At 35.8% G+C, this 24511-nt stretch overlaps 3 protein-coding genes across 7 annotated transcripts; 1 reads left to right on the top strand and 2 right to left on the bottom strand.

Moving 5' to 3' along the window:
• Positions 1-2188: 2188 nt before the first annotated feature.
• Positions 2189-6519, top strand: LOC107014689 (pentatricopeptide repeat-containing protein At5g61990, mitochondrial). 2 transcript variants are annotated; one of them, XM_015214715.2, is made up of 3 exons: positions 2189-5541; positions 6085-6244; positions 6349-6519. In XM_015214715.2, exon 1 carries the CDS (start codon positions 2308-2310, stop codon positions 5413-5415), a length of 3108 nt encoding a protein of 1035 aa, XP_015070201.1. In that variant the 5' UTR covers positions 2189-2307; the 3' UTR covers positions 5416-5541; positions 6085-6244; positions 6349-6519. The 2 variants fall into 2 exon arrangements, with proteins under 2 accessions (XP_015070201.1, XP_015070202.1); XM_015214716.2 differs by having other exon boundaries at positions 6061-6244.
• Positions 6456-7879, bottom strand: LOC107014690 (GDP-mannose 4,6 dehydratase 1). The gene has a single exon (XM_015214718.2). The coding sequence runs from the start codon at positions 7763-7765 to the stop codon at positions 6674-6676; it is 1092 nt and encodes a 363-aa protein (XP_015070204.1). The 5' UTR covers positions 7766-7879; the 3' UTR covers positions 6456-6673.
• A 698-nt stretch (positions 7880-8577) lies between these two features.
• LOC107015377 (ADP-ribosylation factor GTPase-activating protein AGD3-like) lies at positions 8578-24169 on the bottom strand. Of its 4 annotated transcripts, none has more exons than XR_001456341.2 (19): positions 23000-24165; positions 21896-21972; positions 20377-20477; positions 19547-19617; positions 18959-19021; positions 17076-17120; positions 16055-16120; positions 15889-15936; positions 15705-15800; positions 15549-15590; positions 13900-14106; positions 13637-13768; positions 13328-13561; positions 13125-13211; positions 12729-13043; positions 12172-12408; positions 10970-11138; positions 10665-10898; positions 8578-9111 (listed from the first exon to the last, which is right to left on the bottom strand). XR_001456341.2 is itself a non-coding variant. In XM_015215627.2 (19 exons), the coding sequence occupies exons 1-19, from the start codon at positions 23057-23059 to the stop codon at positions 8997-8999; spliced, it is 2403 nt and encodes an 800-aa protein (XP_015071113.1). In that variant the 5' UTR covers positions 23060-24160; the 3' UTR covers positions 8578-8996. The 4 variants fall into 4 exon arrangements, 3 of the variants coding, with proteins under 3 accessions (XP_015071113.1, XP_027771561.1, XP_027771562.1); XM_015215627.2 differs by having other exon boundaries at positions 10665-10902; positions 23000-24160; XM_027915760.1 differs by lacking the exons at positions 8578-9111; positions 10665-10898 and adding an exon at positions 11237-11359 and having other exon boundaries at positions 11003-11138; positions 23000-24169.
• Positions 24170-24511: the final 342 nt, after the last annotated feature.

Genomic DNA, 24511 nt, shown 5'->3' with positions numbered 1-24511 from the left:
GATTTGTATTAGATTGTTTAATATCAAATAAATCATCTCTAAATAAATTGTAAGCTAATTTAGCTAAATAATTTATTAGTATAATACTACAAATATAAAACATAATATCAACAGAATAACAAAATAATTAAAATGATTTGATGGATACTTTTGTCTTTACATAAACTTATCCCATGATATTATTCCCTCCGTTCATTTTTAATTGTCATTGTTTCTATTTTTAGAGTCAAACTATAAAAACTTTGACTAACATTTTAAGAAGCATTTTTTCATCATATCGATATGCAAAAAATTACAATTTATAGTACTTTTCGTATAATTTTTGAATATCTAATTTTTTTATTTAAAATTTTGAATTAATGTAATCTAATTTAACTTTAAAATTAGTCAAATTGATTTTCGAAAAGAGCAACATAACAAATAAAAGTGTACAGAGGGAGCTAGTACCTTCAAACGGAAGGTATTAGTAATACATTTCATAATACATGTAGGGCTTATGACTAATCAATGGAGTGGTTATACATAAGCCCAAATTTCTATCAAATATAATACTCCCTCCGTTTCGAAAAAATTGAACTAGTTTGACTTGGACGAAGTTTAAGAAAAGAAGAAGACTTTTTAATCTTGTGGTTCTAATTTAAAGTTATATCAAATGTATCAAAATACCCTTTAATCTAATGGTCTTAAACATGCCACATGGAAAGTTAAAAGTAAAGTGTTGCCAAAAAAGGAAAGGGGTCATTCTTTATGAAACAGACTAAAAAGGAAATAGGGTCATTGTTTTTGAAAAGGAACGAGTACTAAATATTAGGAATGTTAAAAGAATATGAAAAATAATTGAAACGACTGAACTTAATCGAATCGATTTATGTTACCTTTTCAATAAAATCGTGGACTTAATTAAGTGTATAACCATCTCGAACAATTGATATGGTCTTTTTTAATTTATGAGAAAAAACAAAAAACTTTCGAACCAAATAACCTTATATATATGTAAATATAGTTTATATATAACTAGGGGTGTACATAGGTCGGTTCGATTTGTTTTTTCATTAAAAAAATTCTAAATCAATTATGTCGGTTTATTAAATTTAAAAATCAAATCAAATCTGTTTTTTCAGTTTCAGTTTTAGTCAGTTCTTTCGATTTTTTTTGGATTACAATTTTTTACAACTTTACGATATTTTAAAAAATCAATCAAATATTTTTTCACTTACCTGTGTGATAAATTAAACTCAAAAAATGTTAAGTGAATAAATTTTTTTCAAAAGACTGAAAAATTCATATGAGTACAAAATATTTTTTTTGAAATATCAACGTTCATTATGTTAAATTAATAAGATTAAAGGCTAGAAGCAAACTAAATACAAAAAATATTTACAAAGTAAATTGTTAACTTCGAATTTGAAAAACTATAGCAATATAATTGTAACTTCGGATCTTAATACAAAATAAAATATTTACAATTTTACAAGTCCAAATTTAAAATAAAATATATAAAATTAAAAATTATAAATCAACTAAAAATATATCAACAAAGTAGATTATATGTAAAGAATATATATATATATGTATATATCAATTTGACTTTTTTTTCTTCTAATACCAAATCAAGAGTGATCGGATTTTTTTTTCAACCACCAAACCAATCAAACCAAACTACAAGTCGAACTTTTTTTGATTTGATTTTGATTCGTCGGTTCGGTTTGACTTTACGATTTAACTTGTACACCACTAATATTAACAATATGTTAAATTTAATATATAAATATATATCATAACACTTTCAAATATAAATATAACTTATGTCTCAGACTTGTGGTGATTTGATGATTTTGAGTCTTTGCTCTTTAACTAGCTTCCTTAATTAGGTTTAAAACGAAAAGATATACGGTAATAGATACTCTATCAAACAAGGAATACAACAAAAGTGATGCAAACACTCCAATTAAACGTTTAAGATCGAACAATATGATAACAAGATTCTACATTCTTATCTTTTTGGTGAAGAATTGAAGTATTTTTTTAAAAAATATATTTGCGAAAGAAATATTTTAATAATAAATAATACATTTTGAGGTGATAACTTAAAAGTAAGTTTTTTTTCGGGAAAAGTAATTAAACTGTACCGATACGATGATTTTAAAAAATCTAATTTTAATTGTATGTTATAAAATACCCCTCCCCCTACCAAACGACCCCTTAGCTTTAAAGTCATCCCTGTTCACTTTCCTCTGCAAAAATCCTCTTTGAGATCTACACTTATTTAACTGGTTATGTTAATCTGGGCAAATTTGTTAAGAAACTATGAATCTCGTATTATCGAAAAGGATATTGACTATATACAATTGGAGTTGTCGAAGACGTGTAATCAAGAAATCAATGCGCTATACCCACAGTAAATCAACACCTGAAGAAATCTCGACGATTCTGAAAGATAAGATTTCGGCAAGCAAATCAACAGCGGAAGAAATATCGACGATTCTGAAACTTAAGAACTGGAAATTACTTTTGGAGTCGTCAGAAATCCCTAAAAAGCTAAATGCAGATGTGGTTCAGTTCGTTCTTGATGGGAACAAATTGCTTGTCAACCCTAAACGTTTGCTCGACTTCTTTGACTGGTCGAATCAGAAAGTGGGTATGGCTCACATTGATTCTTTCTCCATTCTTGCATTGGCTTTGTGTAATTCGAACAATTTTGCACCTGCCCAGCATGTGTTTGATGAAATGATTCAGAGACGATTTTCAGTAAGGGATATTGCTAGCTCGTTGGTTAAATGTTACAGGGAATGTGATAAGTTTAACTCACAGACTGTGGTGTTTGAGTTGCCAATTGATGCTTGTAGGAAAAAGGGTATGCTAAATGAAGCTGTTTCTATGTTCTTGGGTATTAAAAATGAAGGCTTTTTCCCGAGTTTGTTGTGTTGTAATACGTTGTTGAATGAATTACTAAATGGTAATAAAATGGAACTGTTTTGGAAGGTTTATGAGGGAATGCTGGAGAGCAAGATGAGTCTTGATGTTTATACATACACCAATGTGATCAATGCTTATTGCAAGGTTGGCAATGTTAAGGATGCTAAAAGACTTCTTCATGACATGGGAGAAAAGGGGTGCAATCCAAATTTGGTTACATACAATGTGGTTATCAAAGGCTTGTGTGGGACAGGTACAGTTGATGAAGCTTTGATGCTAAAGAGCTTGATGGAAGGAAAGGGATTGGTTCCGGATATCTATACCTACAGCACACTCATTGATGGCTTCTGTAAGAAAAAGAAGTCCAGGGAGGCAAAACGGATTTTGGATGAAATGTATGAAGTAGGTCTGAACCCGGATCATTTTGCATTTACTGCGTTAATTGATGGATTCATGAAGGAGGGTGAGGTGGACGAGGCATTTAGAATAAAGGATGAAATGGTTGAACGTGGGAAGAGTTTGAATCTAATGACCTACAATTCTATCATAAACGGGCTTTGCAAAATTGGCCAGATTGACAAAGCAGTAACTATCAAGGCTGACATGATTGAAATGGGCATATCCCCTGATGTGCAAACATACAATTATTTAATTGAGGGCTATGGTCGCAAGAATAACATGGATAAGGCTTCTGAACTTTTGGTTGAGATGACCGACAGAAACTTGGTACCTTCAGCCTATACTTATGGTGTGCTGATTAATGCTTTCTGCAACGCTGGAGATCTCTGTCAAGCGATTCTTATTTTGGAGAAGATGATTGCAGCTGGTGTGAGACGAAATGCTATCATCTACACCCCCATCATAAAAGGTTACGTAGAGGATGGTAAATTTGAAGAAGCAAAACATATTTTACAGGATATGTGGCAGGATGGTATATTACCTGATATCTTCTGTTATAATTCAATTGTTAGTGGGCTCTGCAAGGTGGGAAGGATAGATGAAGCAAAAGCGTGTCTCGTTGAAATAGAGAAGAGAAGACTGAGACCGAATTCATTTACTTTTGGGCCTTTTATTTCTTGGTATAGAGAGGCAGGGAATATGCAAGTTGCAGAAAAGTATTTCTGGGAGATGATAGATCGTGGTATAGCGCCTAATTATGTCACCTTTGCGTGTATCATTGATGGATACTGCAAATATGGGAATATATCACAGGCATTTTCAGTATTGAATCGCATGCTTGAAATAGGTCGACTGCCAAATGTTCAGCTTTATGGTATTCTTATCAATGCCCTCTCAAAGAATGGGAAATTGTCAGATGCCATGGATGTTTTATCTGAACTCTATAATAAGGGTCTAGTTCCTGATGTGTTCACTTACACCTCACTAATTTCTGGTTTCTGTAAGCAGGGTAATTTGGAGAAGGCTTTTCTACTTCTTGATGAAATGAGTCAGAAAGGCGTTAGACCAAACATCGTCACTTATAATAGCTTAATAGGTGGTCTTTGCAAGTCAGGTGACCTATCGAGAGCTAGGGAAGTGTTTGATGGTATCTCTGGAAAGGGTTTAGCACCAAATAGTGTGACATATACTACAATCATTGATGGTTATTGCAAAGCTGGTGATCTAGATGAGGCATTTTGCCTTTCAGATGAAATGCCTTTACGGGGTGTTCAACCGGATGCCTTCGTATACAATGCTCTTCTTCACGGATGCTGCAAGGCAGGAGAGATAGAGAAGGCATTGTCATTATTCCATGAAATGGTAGAGAAGGGAATTGCATCTACTCTTACTCTCAATACATTGATTGATGGATTTTGCAAGTTAGGTAGATTGAGTGAAGCACTGGAGTTAGTGAAGGGCATGTCTGATATGCACATCCTGCCTGATCATGTAACTTACACCATTTTAATTGACTACTGTTGCAAGAACGAAATGATGAAAGTAGCAGAAGAGCTTTTCCAAACGATGCAAGGGAGGAAACTGATACCAACCATCGTGACTTACACTTCACTCATACAAGGTTATCACAGAATTGGAGAAAAATTGAAGGTGTTTTCACTATTTGAGGAAATGGTGGCAAGGGGTATTAAGCCTGATGAAGTAGTCTACAGCTCGATGGTTGATGCACTTTACCGAGAAGGAAATCTACATAAAGCTTTCAGTCTTTGGAATGAACTTTTGGATAAAGGTCTTTTGAAAGGACATGTAAGTGAATCATTAGTGGGGTCTTGGTGTGAGAAGGGAGAAATTTCGGCATTGTTGGCATCACTCAATGAAATAGGAGCGCAAGGTTTTGTACCTAGTCTTGCTATGTGCAGTACTTTAGCCCACGGATTAAATCAAGCAGGATATTCTGAAATATTACCTATGTTTGTGGAGACCATGGTAAAGTTTTCCTGGATCTCCAATTCCATGACTTCAAATGACTTAATCAGACATTGTCAGATAGATGAACATACTGAAAGTATTAGCAACAGTCCGAAGCAATCTGCCTTATAAGTTGCTTGTCAGCTTCAAGACTAGCTCAACAAGAACGTTGTATGCTGGATCGATACATTCTTTCTGCGGTTTCTGACCATGGATGCTTGATGGCAAACCCAGACTCCACTTGTGGGACCACACTAGGTATGTTATTGAACTGCTGAATTTTCTAAGTTTACCACTGAAATAGGATAGTGATTTTATTTCTGTGTACAAAATCTGTGTAATCCAGTATTTTCTTTTTGAATGATAACAAATTCTTGCTTATTAAAAAACAGAAAAGATGGCTCATCTGCTTTGTCATGCACCATGCCTTTGATGTGTCAACATTTTCTCATCCGACTCTGCTAGCAAACACACTAATTATGAGAATATTGATATTTAAAGACCGCGGGGATTGTTTTATGATGATACAAACTCGATGGATGAATAATTGCTCTTTGAAGTTTTATTGGTCATAGTCCATATAACTTTTAGTTGGCAGATTCGTATTGTTGTTCATACCGTGCAACCAGATTTGCATGATTAGAGTGGTGAGACTATTAAGATGAACTAACAAATGATCAAGTTTCAGCATAATTTAGTTGCCTCATTGAAAAAGAATGTCTGCAACTCAGTGTTATTATTCTCATGTTATCTGATATAAGTTGTTTCCATTTAAAGGAGCAAATTTTTGTACCACTGCAGCTTACATGTGAAGATAAGTGAAGTTCTTTCCTTGGAACTTGCTACATTATTCAGCTCTTCGGTTCTATGGTCACTCGGTTTATGTCATCCTTATCACGGTGCTTTCTCCTCGGACTATTGAGGAAAAGCAAAGCAAGGAAACCTTGATGTGCACATTTGAGTAAGTGGAAGTAATATACATACTGAATGAATACCAATGTTAAAGCTTTTGTATCAGAAAAGCAATTCTGCTTGCTCACAGTTCTCTTTCTTTCTTTTATGTAGGGTTCTTGGAGAAGGATGCCAAGGAGTTTTTACGTGTAGTTTGGCATATCTCAATTCAAAAACTTGTACACAGGACATTTCATATAGATAGTATTCCATTTCCAACATTGAAGTAGCAAAACCAAAATAACTAGTGCACATTCATTTGAATATGATTTCTCAAAGTTAAACAATTCTCTTTGATCCAATAAGATGACTCATATATGTTTTGTATTTAAACGAAGTCATGAACGAACAACAATAACAAGAGAAAATAGCATGGTGTCTCAGTTTCCAACTAGAGCAAAGTAAATAGCAAATGTAAGTGTGGCATTACAGAGAGTTTTCAAGGCTGTTGTTGAGCATCCATGTAACCAGCATCAACAAGAACCTTCTCCCTTTTAGCCAACTCGACATCCTCGTCTACCATCATCTTCACAAGTTGTTTGAATCCAACTTTGGGCTTCCATCCCAAAACTTTCCTCGCCTTGCTCGAATCACCCTTAAGATTATCAACTTCTGTAGGCCTAAAGTACCTCTTATCAATCACCACATGATCCGACCATTTCAACCCTACAGAACCAAATGCCTCTTCCAAGAACTCCTCTACCGTGTGAGACTCCTCCGTTGCTACCACATAATCATCCGGTTTCTCTTGCTGCAGCATCATCCACATTGCTTCTACATAGTCCCCAGCGAAACCCCAATCCCTGGATGCCTGCAGATTCCCCAAAAACAGCTTGCTCTGTAGCCCGATCTTGATCCGACCCACAGCACGAGTGATCTTCCTAGTGACAAAGTTCTCACCCCGCCTGGGAGATTCATGATTGAACAGGATCCCATTACAGGCGAAGATCCCGTACGCTTCTCGGTAATTAACAGTGTACCAATGCGCGGCGCACTTAGATACAGCGTAAGGGGATCTAGGGTGGAAGGGTGTAGATTCAGATTGCGGCGGTGGGGTGGATCCGAACATCTCAGATGAACCAGCTTGGTAGTAACGGATGTTTGATCTTCCAGTAGCAGAAATGTGAGAACGGACAGCCTCCAGAAGACGGAGAGCACCGGTGGCGACAACGTCGGCGGTGTAATCAGGGATCTCAAAGGAGACGGCAACATGAGACTGTGCGGCGAGGTTGTAAACCTCATCAGGCTGAATTGTATCAATCCAACGGCGGAGAGAAGAGGCATCGGTAAGATCGGCATAGTGAAGCTTCATGCGTGCCTTATGGACATTGTGAGGATCGATATAGATGTGATTAACTCGTTGGGTGTTGAAATTGGAGGATCTACGAATCAGTCCATGAACTTCATAGCCCTTGTCGAGAAGGAATTCAGTCAGATACGACCCGTCTTGGCCAGTAATGCCGGTGATCAGAGCTACTTTCCGGCGATCGCCATTGGAATCTCCGGTCGATTCAGATCTATCGGATGCCATTTTTCGGTGACACGAAGTTAATTTTTTCTTGAATTTGTACGTTGGAGTTTTATAGTAAACGCTTATTGAGTGAGTACTTGTCAAATTAATTGAATCAAGTCTAACTATAACACACAAATGAAAAAACAAATTCACTGAATTACAAATAAGAACAACAAATATCAAAATTAGCAAATTTTGCACGTGTCTAATGCTCGGTTTCGAATTCATTCGTGGACATGCTAAATCATTAAAGAACCTTTAAAATATTAATTATTGATTGTTATTATTATTTAACACGAATTAGACCCTCTTATCTCTCCCTTCTCCAAGTTCTAGCTATGGGAAAAGGATCAACAAAAACAGATCGATCTATTATGCACCTAAACCAATAACATTTTTTCATTTTGAATCATCAATTTCAACTTAATTTTGATTCGTTTGTCTTACCTACCCTCTTTTGTTTGTTTCAAAAGGAGTGTTTTTATTTCTTTTTGACAATACTTTAGTTTTAACTTTTCACGTAACATCCTTTAAGACCACAAAATTATGGAATGCCGTTATATTTTTATGACTTATGTATGGGCTCGACTGTCAAGCCTCACTCCTCGTCCCGAACATGATTTCGAACTTGCCTTTGTGTATTGTTCTGTCAAGAATGATATCAAACTGATCTTTATATATTGACCAGTCAAGAACTCACATGAGGTAGTGGACCGAGCCCGAACACATCCTCCCAATATACAGAATCAGTTCGACACCATAATAATAAGAAATCACTCTGGAGATTCTAAGCTAGAAATCGAAACAAATATTAATAATTGATTAACATGTGTTTGCTTTTTATATATATATATATATATATAAATATATAAAAATCATCTCTTCAGGTTCTGCAACATCTCAAACTAATTTAATATAACAAACTATGTACAACTAATGTACTATCTAATTCTGTAAGCTCTGCAACAAATTATAGAGAAGAAACTAAAGGCTGAAAAATACATATGAACAAGTGGATTATGCATCTTGAAGCAGCAAACTAAACATCCTTAGTAACTTGGCACTCTGTGAAATACATCTCTTTGCTCCAATTTGCTAACACAAAGACCTGGACATATTAAAATCTCGAAGACCTGGATATTATAGCAAGCTGTTTTCCGAGATAGCCTAAATCTTCGTTGCTTTGAAGATAAAGCATCACTCTGTGAGACGTGGAAACTCTTACCTCCGAGTGATCTTTGTGCTGCTGCTATCTATTTGCAACTTTCAGGAGGGCAAGAATCTCCACATCATTGAGGGCTAATTCTGAGACAAGGTGACATGGGGTCTTGCCTTCAAGATCAGCAATGTGTGGGTTGGCCCCCCTGTTCAAAATAAATCATTTGGTCAAATAACGATGATTTAAAATATACAAATGATACAACTGTGTAGTTGGTTACACAAGACAAGACGATCTTGATCATTAGTCTGATGGTTCAAACATAATCATAGCCAAGTTCATTATTGATCCAAAAACATATAAATCCCCCTCAAATTTGAGCAAGTATTACTGACCAAAAAGTTGGGAGTTCAAATCTAATTTAGTTCCAAAAGACGCGCAGGAAGGGCAAGAAATGAGAAAAGAGAGAAGGAAGTGCAGAAGAGAGACAAAGAAAGAGAGGTAGAACGAATAAGAGAAAGAGAGAGAGAGAGATTAATTGATAAAAGTATAAAGTATTCATCAAGCTTTATTCCAAACAAAATAACAAGAGTCCTATTTATAGAGTTAGAAATCAACAAATTTTTTTAAACTGTTGCAGCAGGCAGATCAGGGTGGGCCAGTTAGATACTCTTATGAAACGGTCACTGAAGACTAGACTCGGGAAAAAACCTGATTGTTTCAACCACAACACATCAACGTCCAAAGTTGAACTAAACGAGAAATTCAAGAGAACCAACTTTGATCCAAAAAACTTCCTCAAAAAAAAGAGAGTTCTACTGCACAAGTGAATGCTAAAAGCTAAGTTGTGCGGACTTAACACTTTCGGTGAGTTGCAACTGCGTCATATCATGTTTAATCACCTCTCTCAATACTTCTTAGGTCTACCTCTACCTTTCCTGAACCCATCCATAGCCAACAACACCACCTGGGGCATTTTTGTTTCTCCTCATCATATGTCCGAACCATCCGCTTCCCGCATGTTGTCTTCCACCAAAGTCACTTCCCACCTTGTCTCGGATATCCTCATTTTGAATCCCATCTCTCCTAGTATACCCACGCATCCATCGTAGCATCCTCATCTCCACCACTTTCAGTTTCAGAATGTGAGACTCTTGATCTGTCAACACTCCACCCCATATAACAAAGCTGGTCTGACCACCACTTTATTCATTGAATAAAAAAACACACAATTTTGCATTGAGATACTTCACGTGATGTATCAAGTATAAGTTACGGTTCTCAGTTGTAACTAATTCTCACAGAGGCAGCTTCATGAACTAAGCTTAACTTGGGATTAGAAGTCCGACCACCCATGAAATAGGCGGAGTTACCCAATAAAGCACTCCCTCGGCATATGCGAGATATAAATATTCTGAATGTCAGCACAATAGCTGTGGACTCCCATGACTTCAACAAATAAAAATTTATAGAATGTTCTGGTACATGCCATCAACCTCGAGCTCCTTCAGAGCTTTTGTGAATATCCAAACATTAGTTTGTTTCGCAAAACTTAAAACTGAAGATATACAAAGCATAAGCTTCTAGGTTGTGAGAGAAAGAACTCTGGTAAGTGAGACAAGCGTAAGTGTGTGCTTGCAGTGTATAGAGACAAGCATAAGCATGTGTGCTTGCATCAGAATGATGGTTAAAGCACGAAGCACCCTTTTTATCTTCACTTATAAGGATTAACAGTGAGCTTTAAAAACAAAGAATTACCTCGCAAGTAACAGTTTGGAAGTTGCAGTTCTTCCTCTCATAACACTATGATGCAGTGGGGTCTGGCCTCGTGAATCACAAGCATTTATGTTGGCACCATACTGCAGAAGCAGCTCCACCATGCCAATATCAGCAGTTTGGCAAGCTAGGTGAAGTAAGGAACAGCCATCAAGAAATTCATCAATGCAATGCTCTTCACTTTCACTTTGTGGGTTAAATGAGCTTGAACTATCACTGCCTAAAAAGATGATGTTATAATCAGGTTTTGTTCGAATCAGAATGAGTCTCTAGATTTTGAGATGTACCAGGCGATGCTTCTTCCCCATGGACTGCATTAACATCAGCTTGGTAGACCACAATGAGACGATATACAGCTTTCTTGTCATTTGCACGGACACCTTCCCACAACTGTTCTGCAACCGAAAGGAGGCGTGTAGTGTCCTTCACCTTGTGAATGAAACGTTTTTCTGCGTACTGCAACCAGAAACAGACATAGCAAGCATACATTAATTCACATTTAACCAGAAAAGCTATAGAGATTTGAATTATTTAGGAAGAGTTCTTTCAGTTACCACGTGCAGACTAGTTGCACATAGGGGAGCACCATTAGAACTACAGATTCATTTGCACACAAAAATGACACAGAAGGCCTCTATACACTGCGCTGAGAGCTTGAGACAGGCAACACATCTAAACTGTAAGAGATTATCCACATATGAATAATTTCTGTGTAACACAGAGATGGATGGCAGCGTCGAGAAACAGTCGCACAACAGAAAAGATGAACATTTTGAAACATAGAGGGATATAACCTCATTCAAACAAATATTTCAACTTTTTATATTATTTGTACACGGTCTACTACATACCAGCAAAAGATGCTAATAGTTGTACATAACATACTTCATCAATTTCATAGTCATAACATGCACGATCACCAAAAATATTTAAATAATTAACATCCTTTAATTTTTACCAAAATAAAAAGACGACAAATGTCAAGATTACGTAACAAAGAAGAGTCTTAATTTAACCTAGAATAAGATTTAAAGTATATTTTTTTGCCTAGGATGGTTCTTTTCTTCTTTAGTCTTGAGATCAAGTCATGCTTCTAACATAAACTGCAGGCGTAATTTTGTAACTTTTGTGGTATCACATAAGTTCTTGAAAAAATATAAGAAATTAGGAGAACATATCACAGAGAAAATGTTTGACATCCATTTACATAGCAGAATGTCCAATGTCCTAGACCACCGATCTCTTTTATGAGCTTTGAACTGGGAGATAATACCAGAGAAAGGCAACTAGATTAACTATAGGGTCACTCTTAGCCTAATCTGCAATGTCCATAAACCTGGACACCTTAAGGACTAACCAATTTGAAAGAACTGGAGTAATGAGCTGATGATGTCAGCTTTAATTGAGAAAGAAAATTACAAGATGAGCAGCCTCTTGAAGAGATTGAACAGACGGCAAAGGAAGTAAACTTAACTATTAGGAGAAGTACCTTTGCATGAATGAATTTCTCCTTTACTGAAATATGATCAGCATAACTGGGTTTTCCAAAGAACTCTTTGTGTTTATCAGACTCAAAAAACCGCATTGGTATTTCATCAGCCTGAAACGTTTTTCTTGCATGCAACAGCTCCTCCCAAACAGAATTCACAAACACATTACCCAGTGCCTCGAAAAGCGTTATAATTGAAGGCCCCCACACTTTAACATCAAGTTTCAAAGATCTTACCTACAAATCAAAGTTGAAAACTCTAAGATAATTTCAGAAAAGGGAACTTCATCTTTTGCATGATCAAGAGATTGAGCGGTTAAAGCTGAGGTATGTAGTTCCTTTCTTCTTTTAGGAATGGGTCTCCTTTAGTTTTTACACAGAAAGATGATACATATACTTGTAAAAGCTCTAACAGACAATTACACAAGATGAGCATAGTTAACTTGACAGCAGGCCTTTCTATTCCCACATGAAGTTAGAGAGGTTTAAGAAGATTAAGTTTCTGCTTATGCACACAGAAAGAAACTTAGGTGCAAAATGTAAACAAGTTGACTTGCCTTGGATATATGTACACCAAAGTTCCGGTGAACACCAGAACATTCAATGCATATAAGAAGTCCAAGATTTAAAGAAGCCCATTCTGGTCCAGGGGCGCCACAATCAGCACATTTATCATTCCCAGGTATCCGTTTTAGTGCTTCAACTGGTCTCTCTCTTTTCGTGCTGAGGATGTGCACTGAACTTTTGGATGGGCGCATGAAAGATCTACCAGTAAGATCCCTCCCAGATGTGTATTCTTCCATTGCTCTTTGATCATGGTCAATTGGACTTCCTATAGAACTACTTTCGCTAATGGGACTAACAGAGAAATGCTGAACACCAGAAAATCATATTATCAGATATAACAACAAAAATAAGGAGAGGAAGACTTATATATTTATTTTCTAGTTTACCCTTTCAGGTGTCTGGGAAGTTAGCAATGAAGTAATAACTCCTGTTATTTTTTCTATCCAGTCCATTTGCTCCGCTGCACTCTCTGCCTGAATATCCAAAGGATATATCTTTAGTAAAAGGTTATTGCTGATTAGAAATCTAGGTTGAAATCCAGTTCTCTTACTACAGCCCAAAGAATTATCAGGATGCCTCAGGCTTTTACCTGCAAAGTATAATTCTTTGTTGGTGAAATTATTCTGAAGCAAAATCTCAGATCAGACTGATCTGCATCTGCTTTTATTGTTGATGTCAGTAGGTTCACTGTGTGACGTGCAACAGCTTTTTCCTCATGTACACCTCCATGATAATGAGAAGAAAGCCAACGACTCAGCAGTCCTGATCCCGGTTCTGGGGAAGAACATCTGTTTGAAAGGAGTGGGCTGGCAGAACCCTGAAACTGCATTCTCCACATTTGAGCAGGTCTATATAATAGCTGAAGAACTTGTGACAAACATTTAATTCGATGACTTACAGATGGTCTGCTCAATTGTTTTCGATAGTAGTACAGCATTCCTCTGCTATCTAGAACAAAGAATCTTCTCTTCCAGTCACCTCTTATATTAGAAGAACGCTTTGACAGGTATCCTTGTTTTATAGTTTGTACCTAAACTATTGAAATCTTAGCTAAAGAAATGAAAGGTAGAATTTTCTTTAAAAGGAATACTGAACATCATAAGCAGTAAGAGAATGTTATTTGCTAATAGTTGTAGCCAAATGCAGGATTGTACTGCATACCTTTCCTTCAGAAGCAGATTGCATGACTGCTTCAATAAGTTTGTGAGAACTCCTGGAAAAAGGTTGTGTGACATCACCATTAGTAGACCCATTGAACGAACATCTCCTTTCTTGATCTATTTTCTTTTTGTACTCTTGCATCCTCTCATTGAGAGCTGCCTGCTCATACATGGAACTTTCTCGAGCTTTTTGTGAATAAGCCAAGACCTGTAACAGAACAGCATACCTCAAAACATATAAAAATTATTAAAAGATGCCATAAGCATACAATGAAAATTAGTAGCATATCACCGAAGTAATTCCATGTATGCTACATAAGTAGAGTCACTAGAGTGTAAAAGTAGATGCACAAATAATGGATCCAGAAGCAGACAATTTAAACTATAACAGAAGAACTTTAGCATGCCTCACGGACAACAAAAAAAAGACACAAACTAAAATCAAATTAGCTATTAATGGTTGAGAAACTAAATTGCCTCATCAGCCTATATAGTAAGCTTGGGGTCGGGAATGGATTCAGAATTCATGCTGAATATACAAGCTTGTGCTTGGACCCTTTGTAACTTCAATGCCCAAAACCATTAATTTTTCTTTGATCAAGATCCAGCGAAAATGAATAAAAATTTAGTCGAGCTTCAAGAAGCACAATGGGGCAATGTGGAGCTTCCTATGATTTGGCAAATGTTCAATCTGCGAAGGCATTGTTTTATGGTGGGCCAAGGCGCAAATTAAATCTGAGCAAAAGACTGATAGACCAGCAGTAGACTTTTGAAGTTTGAGGTTTGGAGAATGCATAGGGTTAATGATTTCTGGGTACCACTGCACCACTCTTTCCTACACTTCAATACGCAGTTAGTGAGTCACAAAATTGGTAAAATTCTAAAATCCATTTTTTCCCTGAAAGATCTAAAATCAAACCACACATGCATGCAATTTACCATGAATTGTGTTAATGGCTACATAAACTGCACATCAAGCAAGATGATCTGAAGGGAAGGAAGATGCTATACAGAAGACGTTTATGGATTTGGACCATTTGGGGCAACCTACAAGATGAAATTCATAGATTCTCTACAGGAATAGTACTTCTGTACAGAAGGGATCCGTCCTTTTCGTTTTTTTGTATTAGGAGATTCCCTTTCTTGTAATGTCCTGTCCTAGCAACTTCTAAATGTGAGGCTGTTTATTTTTCTTTTAATCAATATGATCAAATGCACTGTGCTGTAAATGTTGCTTTTGTAATATAATTATAATATTTCTTTGTAAAGAAACAATACGCAAGTGGCGCAACACAGTCCAAGTTAACTAGCCTTGATTACTTTGTGGCGATTGCGTAACAGTTATAAAGTCTTCAATGTAAGACATGTGAAACAGTGAAAGTTAACTGATTTCAGAGATATCTAACAATTAGAATTTGAAATAGGTAGTTTATCTATATAGAACTGTAAATTGGAAGGATTGCGGATAAAAAGGATTACGGATGCCAAAAAGAGAATATTTGTCATGAAAGTAATAAAAAAGAATGAGAAAGAACCCAACAATTCAATTTCATGAAGGTAGCACATTATCATCCATTCCCTCAAGCAAATTGGAAGGCATCATGGGAAAAGGGTATTCACAAGAAAATTGTTTCATGACTAGCATCTAACCTGGCTGATATAAGGCTCCATTTGATGCAAAACTTCGTACCCCTGTGCATCACATAATATCTCGAATTCAGCATGATGCATTCATTAATATCAACAAGCATAAGATTTCACCATTTTAAAACTTTTTTTCCACTGAAAAAGAAAAAGGGAAAGGACCTGTTTGAAAAACCGAAGATGACTGTCCATCATACTGCCAACAGCTTCCAAAAATTCATACTTCTTTTTGGCCTCAACCGCAGAAAGAGCACCGACCTGAACTTATGAAATATTTCAACAATTATATTATATTGCTATTTGTTGCATCACTATTTGATACCGACTGCCAAAGAATTGTGCACACCAGATTAAAGCGGGCTTGCTCAAAGCTCAACCTTGCATTGTAAAGTTCCTGGAAGGACTACCAAATTAGATGTTGCCTGACAATGGTTACCATAGAAACTACCTGATCAATAAACAACATAAAAGGATAGTGTTTATGGATTTTAAGAAGAACTGATGTTCGTTACCTCCTCAATGGCTGCAGCTATATCCATCCTAGTACTTTTCCTCAATGACAAAAACTTCTCTCGAACCTAGATGATAAAAGCAATCATTTTAATGTACATCAAAACAAAGAACCAAGTACCATCATATTAGTGTTCGAACTGTTTCAACTTCTTTTCAGAAAGCTACAACTCAACAAATGTGAAGATGGTTCTAAAGGTTTAAAGGACATAAAGCAAGATGTGGAAACGCCATCCGGTGTTAATCTGTCACCAAGGGTATAAAGATCTTGTACCCGATTGGCCTTAGTTCCGAGAAGTAGACACCCAAAAACTCTTTTTCTTCAAATTAATACTCAAAAAAGATTGTATGAAATGAGTCCAAAAGGAGCAAACATATACTAATGATTCATATAATCGTCCCAACTTAGTTTGGGATTTAGAAGTTATCATTATTGAACAATTTCAAAAGGATAAGTGTCCTACTATACCAAATTCTTTTGCTTAAAATAATCTGAAAAGATAAGGATATATGTCAAAGACAATAGGGAAGTCTTTTACAAAAAAGAGCAAGACATGGCTAACTCAAAATGACACATTAACATGCACAAACATTGTTTGGACTTCAACAATCAAGATTGTCATTAAAGTTACAGGATTTAGGAATACTAACCAATCACAGAACAGAAAAAAGCAGCCACTGGCAAACAGGATAATATAGATTATTAGCATATCAGGTACATAAATATCTTGCTTTCAAGTTTTCAACACTAGTAAATTAGTAATTCCTGTTTTTTCACTTGACATATTATTAATCACTGCTTCCCCTATCCTTTTGAAATTGGTATTTATAAGTTCAAAGTTGAGTCTGCTATTTCAAAGGAGAAAGTATAATTAGAAAAACAGAGAACAATTAAGTACAATTTCAACAGAAAGTCACTCCATTGCAAGTCTGTATTTTTTACTTTAAATGGGTAAATATCCAAGAATCTACAGCTCAACACACGACAGATAAAAGATTTGACTAGAGAGACATTGTATCCACCTGATCATAAGCAACATTGGCTTTGTCAAAACGCTTCCGAGCTTCCTGAAAATAATGAAAATTCACATAACATCAAATTACACGTGTTAGATCTTTGAGAATACACTACAAGTGGTTGAACTACAAAAGGAGCAAGAAGAGAGATCTGTACATGTTAGGATACTGAGATGTAAGGTTGATTGGACAATTGGGTGGTATAGAGTTCTGTGAGATCATATATGGTCAAGTATGGAACAAGTCAAAAACTAAATCACCCAATCATAGGCAAGTCCTACCCAAAGATAACTAGTTACTGTCAGCATCTTCACTCCCTCCCCCCTTTTATTTCAATAATTGTTAGTATTAAATGAGATGCTTCAAAGGTAATTCAATATCTCTAGTGGAGCAGAAACTATCTATATGTTGAAACCAGATAGCTGATATTCTTAGAAAATCTATTAAAGCAACCCTAAAAAGCTAATAACATTGTAGAGTTCCAGCTAGTTGTCTTGAAAGAATAATGGGCATTAAACTTAGAAAATAATCCCAAAACAAAGACACTCCTTCTAATCTTAACTCCTTAGAAACATTCAACTATTTCTTTTTCTATCTGATCCAGTTTAATTATTTCCTATTTCCCTTTTTTTCTAGGTATCAATTTGACAAATTCCCAAAACAAAATCAATGAGCATCAAGTGTAGTCTTTTAAAAACATCAATTAAACATTTACAAACCAAATTACAGATACTACAAATTAGTTTGTTGTTTAAAGAACACACAGTCTCTTAATTCATTTCTCAGTCTACGGAAGAAAATTTTCGCACCTAGAAAAGAATGAAGCTCAAGTAGCTGTCAAACAGAAAGCAGAAGGGCTTTCTACTTTGATCAGGTAAGGTTTCTGCTCTTAACATGCTTGCTCTTACTATCAATACACAGAGTGTAAGAGTAGTGCCCAAAGAGCTAATAGAGAATTTGGCTACATCTTGTCCTTTTTCCAAATTTAGTTGAAGGCTTGAAATCTGACAGAAGCTTTAGTCCGTTACTACGAAGTTACCTACTGAGTTCCCTAGCATGCGTACATTATTGCTCCTTCCTTCAACAACTTCTACAAAATCGAGCCATCCCCTTCAGTTGGTTTTGAAGAAGCATTTCCTATCCACATGGAGGAATCCTTGTCTAAACTTATTCTGTTAACTCGATTCCTTCTTCTCTCTATTAATTTGAATATTAGCTACTCCATCACTTAAATCTATTAACTCTAAGATTTGAACCCAACAAAGAAATACAAGATTGAAGACCTTGCCAATGGTTTGATTTGCATTTGGTTGAAGCATGAAGTCTGGTGGAAACTTTAGTCAGTGTTCAGAGTGTCATTAGAAGCTCAGACTATCATAACACTTCAACTATGCTATAACCAATGAACCATTGGGCAGGTTACAGCAACAGAGGTCAAAACACCAACCCCATATATACCTATATTCAAAGCTTACTTTGAAGATAATCCTACTCTATTGTTTTTATTCTCTCATAAATAGAACATAATAACGTGCACAAGCATACGCTTTATCCCAGTAGGACAGGTTCTACAAACATCCATACTTTAGAAAATAAAGTTTATGCAAGTTTGATTAGCTTATATGTCAGATCATCTACAAAGTATTTTGGCTGACCAATTTTTATTCATCACTGTATTGTTCATTTGGATGCTTCCTTCTATATGCAGCCAGGAAGATGAAAATATTTACGACAAAATAAGGAATAATACTTGCACCAATGGGCAATGAAACATCCTAGTAAATGTGCTTCATAAGTAAGAATTAGCTGAAGTATCCAGAAGACTAGATTTTCTTATCTGTACAAACTTTCTCTACATAATGGACTACAAGTGAAAGTAGTGAGTGTACCTTTACATCTGGAAGATCAATGGTTGCCAAATGCAGTAATCGATCATTTAATACATGCTCTACCTAAGCAATACGCAGAAAAAATGCCATTCAAATGAAATCAACAAGGCGAAGGTATTTCAAGGCACACACAGTATAAAGTAGATATTGGAATGGAAAAGAAAAAAGTAAATTAGACTTCAAGTCTAGAAGAGAAATAATACTCCTAAAACAAGTTGGTATGAGAAAGTTTATACACATTAGATGTGTCCAGATATCATTATTAAATAAATAAAAGTATCTCGTCAAGTCACATATTTCAACATGATAACAGATTAGGCTCGTATGTGAGAGAGCATGTAAAAAATAATTATTAAATTAAAAGTGTCCTCCCTGTAGTAGTTTAAACTTTAACATGAGCTACTCTATCTACAATATGATTCTACAATTTTACCAAACAATTCACGGACCAGTACTAGGATATGGATTATATCCATGCAGATATAACAACTGTTAACTATAAAAATCATTTGATAAACAGCATAATAGTCTTTTTCATAGGAAAAAATTGCATAATAGTTGAAAGCAGATATGGGGGGAAACTGATACCTGTGACCGAAGAACTTCCTTGTAGGTTCCAATTTCTCTCAGAGCGGTAGCAAATTTGGCCATATCGGGGCCTATGAATACAACTTGCATTTATTAGTATAGTTGGGGAAGTAAGACTTTGCATTGATTCTTTGTTGCAAAAAAGTGTTGCTTTATGTGGAAATGGAAAGAAATAGAGAATTGCAAATGAATGCACTTGAGTTAGATAAGTGCAGCCAAATATCCCAATCCTAGTCGTTAACCTTCTAACATTTAGCAATTATATAGGAACATCACAATCAATGAGAAACAAGCAGGCCCCTATTGAACCTATAGGTCACAGACATTATCTTTTTTGTATAAGGAACCTATAGGTAATCGCTTCCAAGTTCAAATGTTCATAACTGAATTCAAAGATTTGAGGCCCTTCTAGAAATCATAATCTAGAATACATGTGCATCTTTGAAAGATTTGCTTTTCTTTGTAATATGCATATGCATACTTTTACATGAATTAGTCCCCTAGCATACCACAGCTCTAACACTGTGTAACCCCCATTTAGGATATATTAACTTTATAAAGCATCCAGATGTAAGGAGTTGAGCTTGTTCAACAAACTTAGGATATGAGGTGATAACATGAGGTCTCCCCTCCTTCGTATTTTTTTCCCTTTGCATATTAGTGTACCGTAAGGGTCAATTCCTAACCCCAACCACCCCCACATCACCACAAGAAGGATTTTATTATAGAGTTTAAAAAGCACAAAACTTATAGAAACATTTTCCTTCATACCGAACACACTTTATATACCAAACAATCTGATCTGAAAAGGTAAAGAGAGAATAGGAAACCTCCATATGCAACAGAAATGGGATCATTACGCCCTCCACCAAAGATTTCAAGTGAACTGGCAAAAGCAATGTCTTTATCATATGCCTCTCCAAGCCCTTCTCTGTAAATAGGAAACAAAAACGAATGAGCTCATAGCAAAATGTTGGTGCATACTTGGATTACCATGGAAACAAAATTTATGCAGAACTACTTGAGAATTGAGATACTGCCTTTTTTTTCCCAGTAACATCCTTGAAATGAAGCTTGTACGAATAAAACAATCCTTCCTATAAGCACAGCCCATAATGGTGCAATATACTTCTATGGTCAATAGGTAGAAGATAAATATATTTTTACATTATAACGGCCGGTTTAAAGGAAACTGTAGAAAGATACAGTCAGAAAGAAATAACAACTGCCAAGGAACTTCATGAAATACTATAACTTAATGAACCATAGTGGCAAAGCATAAGCCCCAGATGTATATTAGCTTGTCCTAGTTGTAATTTCAGACCCGCTGCCGAAAGAGAAAGCAAGAAAGAAATACACAGACTGGAATATGACCATGATATCCCTTGCTGAAAAAATCAATTGTGAATCAACTTCACTGACAAGCAATCATTATGAAACTGATTCATGCCAAACTGTCAAATGGTTCATCAGGCAACTAATATAAAAGATGATGTAGCCCAGATATAGAGAATCCTGCGACATAAATATGAATTAGTGGTTCGAAATAGAGAATCATCTGAAGGAACGAAATAAGGTTTTAAGAAGGAAGTGTATTGTGAGAGGATGGTTTAACGAGAGCTTAGATTACAGCTTGCATGTACAGAGATTAAAATGGACAGCTGTCAAGTCAGTTGTAGTGTTAGAAAACAAAGATGAGTAAAAAATAATATAAGACATCCCCATCATTTTACAAGACGAGGCAATGAATAGTGCAGAAATTGCTATGTCCAGATAATACATCTGCATTGGATGTTCCCTCAAATTTTAAGGTAGATAGTATGATATTGTTCAGGAAGAGCTGTGGAATTTACAATGTAAATCCACTTGTAAGACTTCCCTTTTGCGGAAAAAAAAAACTGCTCGAGGTCATGTTAGGACTTCAGGTTTACACTCTTTTAGCATCACATCTTCTCAAGGTTATCCAAGTGATATATGGTATTAAAAGGTTTAAATTAAATGACAAGCTGGTAGCACAAAAGCTGAAGAAAGCTATTTCCCTAGTTAATCATGCAAATTTTAATTACATGTATGAGTCTTATGACCAGGCATCTTAAAAATTTATGGGACCAATAATATATTAATTGGAATATTCTCAGAATTTGTCCCTCGTTTGTTGGAACTAAACAATGAAGCTGCTATATTTTTGGTGGAACTGAATTCCTCCATCTAAGTAACAGCACTGGTTATTGCAGTGACAGCTGTACACCCTCTTACCTCCAATTTATGCATCATAATACTAGCTAACGGGCTGCCCTGTGCAATGTTACATATGATAATAAGTTGATAGAGCAGGATAAATAAACTTACGTGTACTTTCGACATCCTTTATAATACTTTAGACATTTGTCTCTCAAAGTCTCAGAACTTTCCTCCAATGATTGGATCTGTTCCACCACCACAAACAAATTTAAGGACTTCAACTCATGGTAAAAGAACATCAACAAAAATAAGCAAATTTTATTGAGCATGTATACAGCTACTGTTGCTTGAATACCAATCTCAATGTATATATCACACAAATACCTTCTTGACCAGCTTTGTATCAACACAATTACTTGCGGAGGTGTTACGATCTACTTATAATAAGATATACTACCCCTAGGTTATATGTCAGTTAACTGTTGGCATATCATCAAAAAGATCAATAGAATCATTCCTATTAAATGAGTGGGTGCTACACCTATCATCCAAGCATGGGCTATATACCACAAATCAGGTGACATCTAACAAAATATAATAATACACTCGTTCGAGGAAGAATACTTCAGCTAAAGCATAACTTGTTTCTGCTTGGTTGTTAATGAATACACTTTGGTAAACTATCCCAATACTCGTAGTCTCAGGGTTTATTCCAGACAAACCAGATTTCTCAAAGCCCAATTACGGTCCAAACAACCGTCCAATATAATGCTCAATCAACAGCTTACAATATTTGATTTTTTAAGGTCATATAACTTAAGACAAAATAAATTTCATTTAAAGAAAAAAGGAGACAAGAAAACAACAGTGTCTGCATTAATATAAGCGCAAAAACAGCATCCAAGGTGTGGTTTAGTGGTCACTGAGGTAGATAACAAACTTTGAGATCAGGGGTCAAATTCTAGTGGATACAAAAAACACATTAACACCATATAATCTATTCTCATCTGTCAAAGCTTTGGTGGACATAGTTAACGGATATCTACATTGGTGGCATGTAGGAAGTTTCTACATGCTAGCTAGCCAGGACATCAAATAGTCAAAATTGATTAGGCATCCTTCATCTGCATCATAATGGAGTTATATCAACCATTATAATAGGCTAAGCTGATAACACAGACATGATTTTCATCAACTAATCCTCATGGGCACCATCATAATATGACAAGTTTCTTGAAATGAAATCAAGAATCAAAGATTGAAATTCTTTACCTGTTGACGAAACATAGGAGAATCATCGATTCTGGCGAATAAAGTCTTCCCTTCTTGCATTCTTATGAGTTTCTTGATTCACATTCGAAGAAAAAAAAAGGTCCAATAATCAAGATTTCCAAAAAAAGAATGATTTTTGGAAAGGGAACAAAAAAAAAGGTGATTTTTTGTAGATAAAATAAGATGAAAATAGTAAGGGGGGGTTTTTGAGGGAGAAAATGGAGGAAAAACAAATAAATATTGCTGGAGAAATGGTGCGATAATTCATGGCTGTCATTAAAATACTATTAGTCTCTCTCTTTCTCTCCGTTTTATGAGTTTGGTTTTGAGAATTGAGGAAACTGAAGCACGGAATTTGTTTAATCATTTCAACTGTCTGTCTATATCTTCCATTCTTGCTTGTCCACCACTATTCACTTTTTATATTCCATTGTTTCTTATAAAGGGGACACTTCAATTAGCTGGAAATGGCTGGAGTTTTTGAAAAATGCTTGACAATAGGACTCGACCTGAGGGCCCAACCCCCTATATCGACCCCAGATATGACCCTGACCTACAACTTCAATCTCGATCCGAGACTCCAAACCCCCCAAGATCGAAATTGAGATCCCAAGCCCTAATACTTAACCATGACTCTAATTAGAGACACGACTTAATCCTAACACCAACACCCAACCTCAAGACTCAACTCTAAGATTCGTTTTGACTTGGGACCCAACCTTGACCCAACACCTACCAATTTTTGGTCAAGTTTCATTGGGATTGAGTTTTTGGTCATGTGTAGATTCAAGGTTAGGTCTTGTGTAGGTCCAAGGTTTGGGTTAGGTTAGGCTTCGGGGTAGGGTTCGAAGATGGCAAGTTTTGAGCGTTAGGTTTTGGGTTAAGATCAAGATCGAACTCCTATCCTCGAGATCAAAATTAAGATCCTAATATCTAATACATAACCCTTACTACACCCATAGACCCGAGACTCAACCTCAACTTAACCCAAACACCCGACACACAACTCTGATCCTCAAACTCAAGATTCGACACTAAAATCTACTTAAACCCGAGACACAACATGACCTAGACATTTGTCCTTAATTTGGTGTATTTGGATCAAGTCTTGGGTCATGGATAAATTTTTGGTCATGTGTCCATTCAAGGTTGGATCTTGTGTTTGGGTTAGGTTTAGGCTTCTATGTTAGATCCTAAGATGGCGAAAGTCAAGCATCAGATCCTCGGTCAAGATCGAGACTTGAGTCGAGTCCTAAATTGAGGCAGATCTCTTGAAATTTAGCTTGAATCAAATCGGTATATCTCCGCTCAAAAAATTATTTATTATAGATGTTTATTATACTAACTATAATTTAAAAAATTAAACTTAGCTCTTACTAGTAATTATATAACTACTTAATGTCGGTGTAATATACACAAATATAAATTATTACAGTTGAAATAAAATAAACAAAAATGAATACATTAATGTTTAGGCTGAGGCACGGATATTTCGCTCTCTTTAAGGAGATT

The sequence above is a fragment of the Solanum pennellii genome, chromosome 3 (genome assembly GCF_001406875.1).
Source record: "Solanum pennellii chromosome 3, SPENNV200".
NCBI lineage: Eukaryota > Viridiplantae > Streptophyta > Magnoliopsida > Solanales > Solanaceae > Solanum > Solanum pennellii.
This window is presented reverse-complemented; position numbering and strand designations above follow the sequence as displayed.

Bases quoted from the DNA above. Each gene is read 5' to 3' on its own strand.
- LOC107014689 (XM_015214715.2), top strand. From the start codon at position 2,308: ATGAATCTCGTATTATCGAAAAGGATATTGACTATATACAATTGGAGT.
- LOC107014690 (XM_015214718.2), bottom strand. From the start codon at position 7,765: ATGGCATCCGATAGATCTGAATCGACCGGAGATTCCAATGGCGATCGC.
- LOC107015377 (XM_015215627.2), bottom strand. From the start codon at position 23,059: ATGCAAGAAGGGAAGACTTTATTCGCCAGAATCGATGATTCTCCTATG. The intron at 15,801-15,888 runs GTGTGCACAATT...TCATAAGTTCAG, and splicing joins AGCAAGCCCGCTTTAATCTG to GTCGGTGCTCTTTCTGCGGT. The intron at 15,591-15,704 runs GTCCTTTCCCTT...TGTGATGCACAG, and splicing joins ATCTTCGGTTTTTCAAACAG to GGGTACGAAGTTTTGCATCA.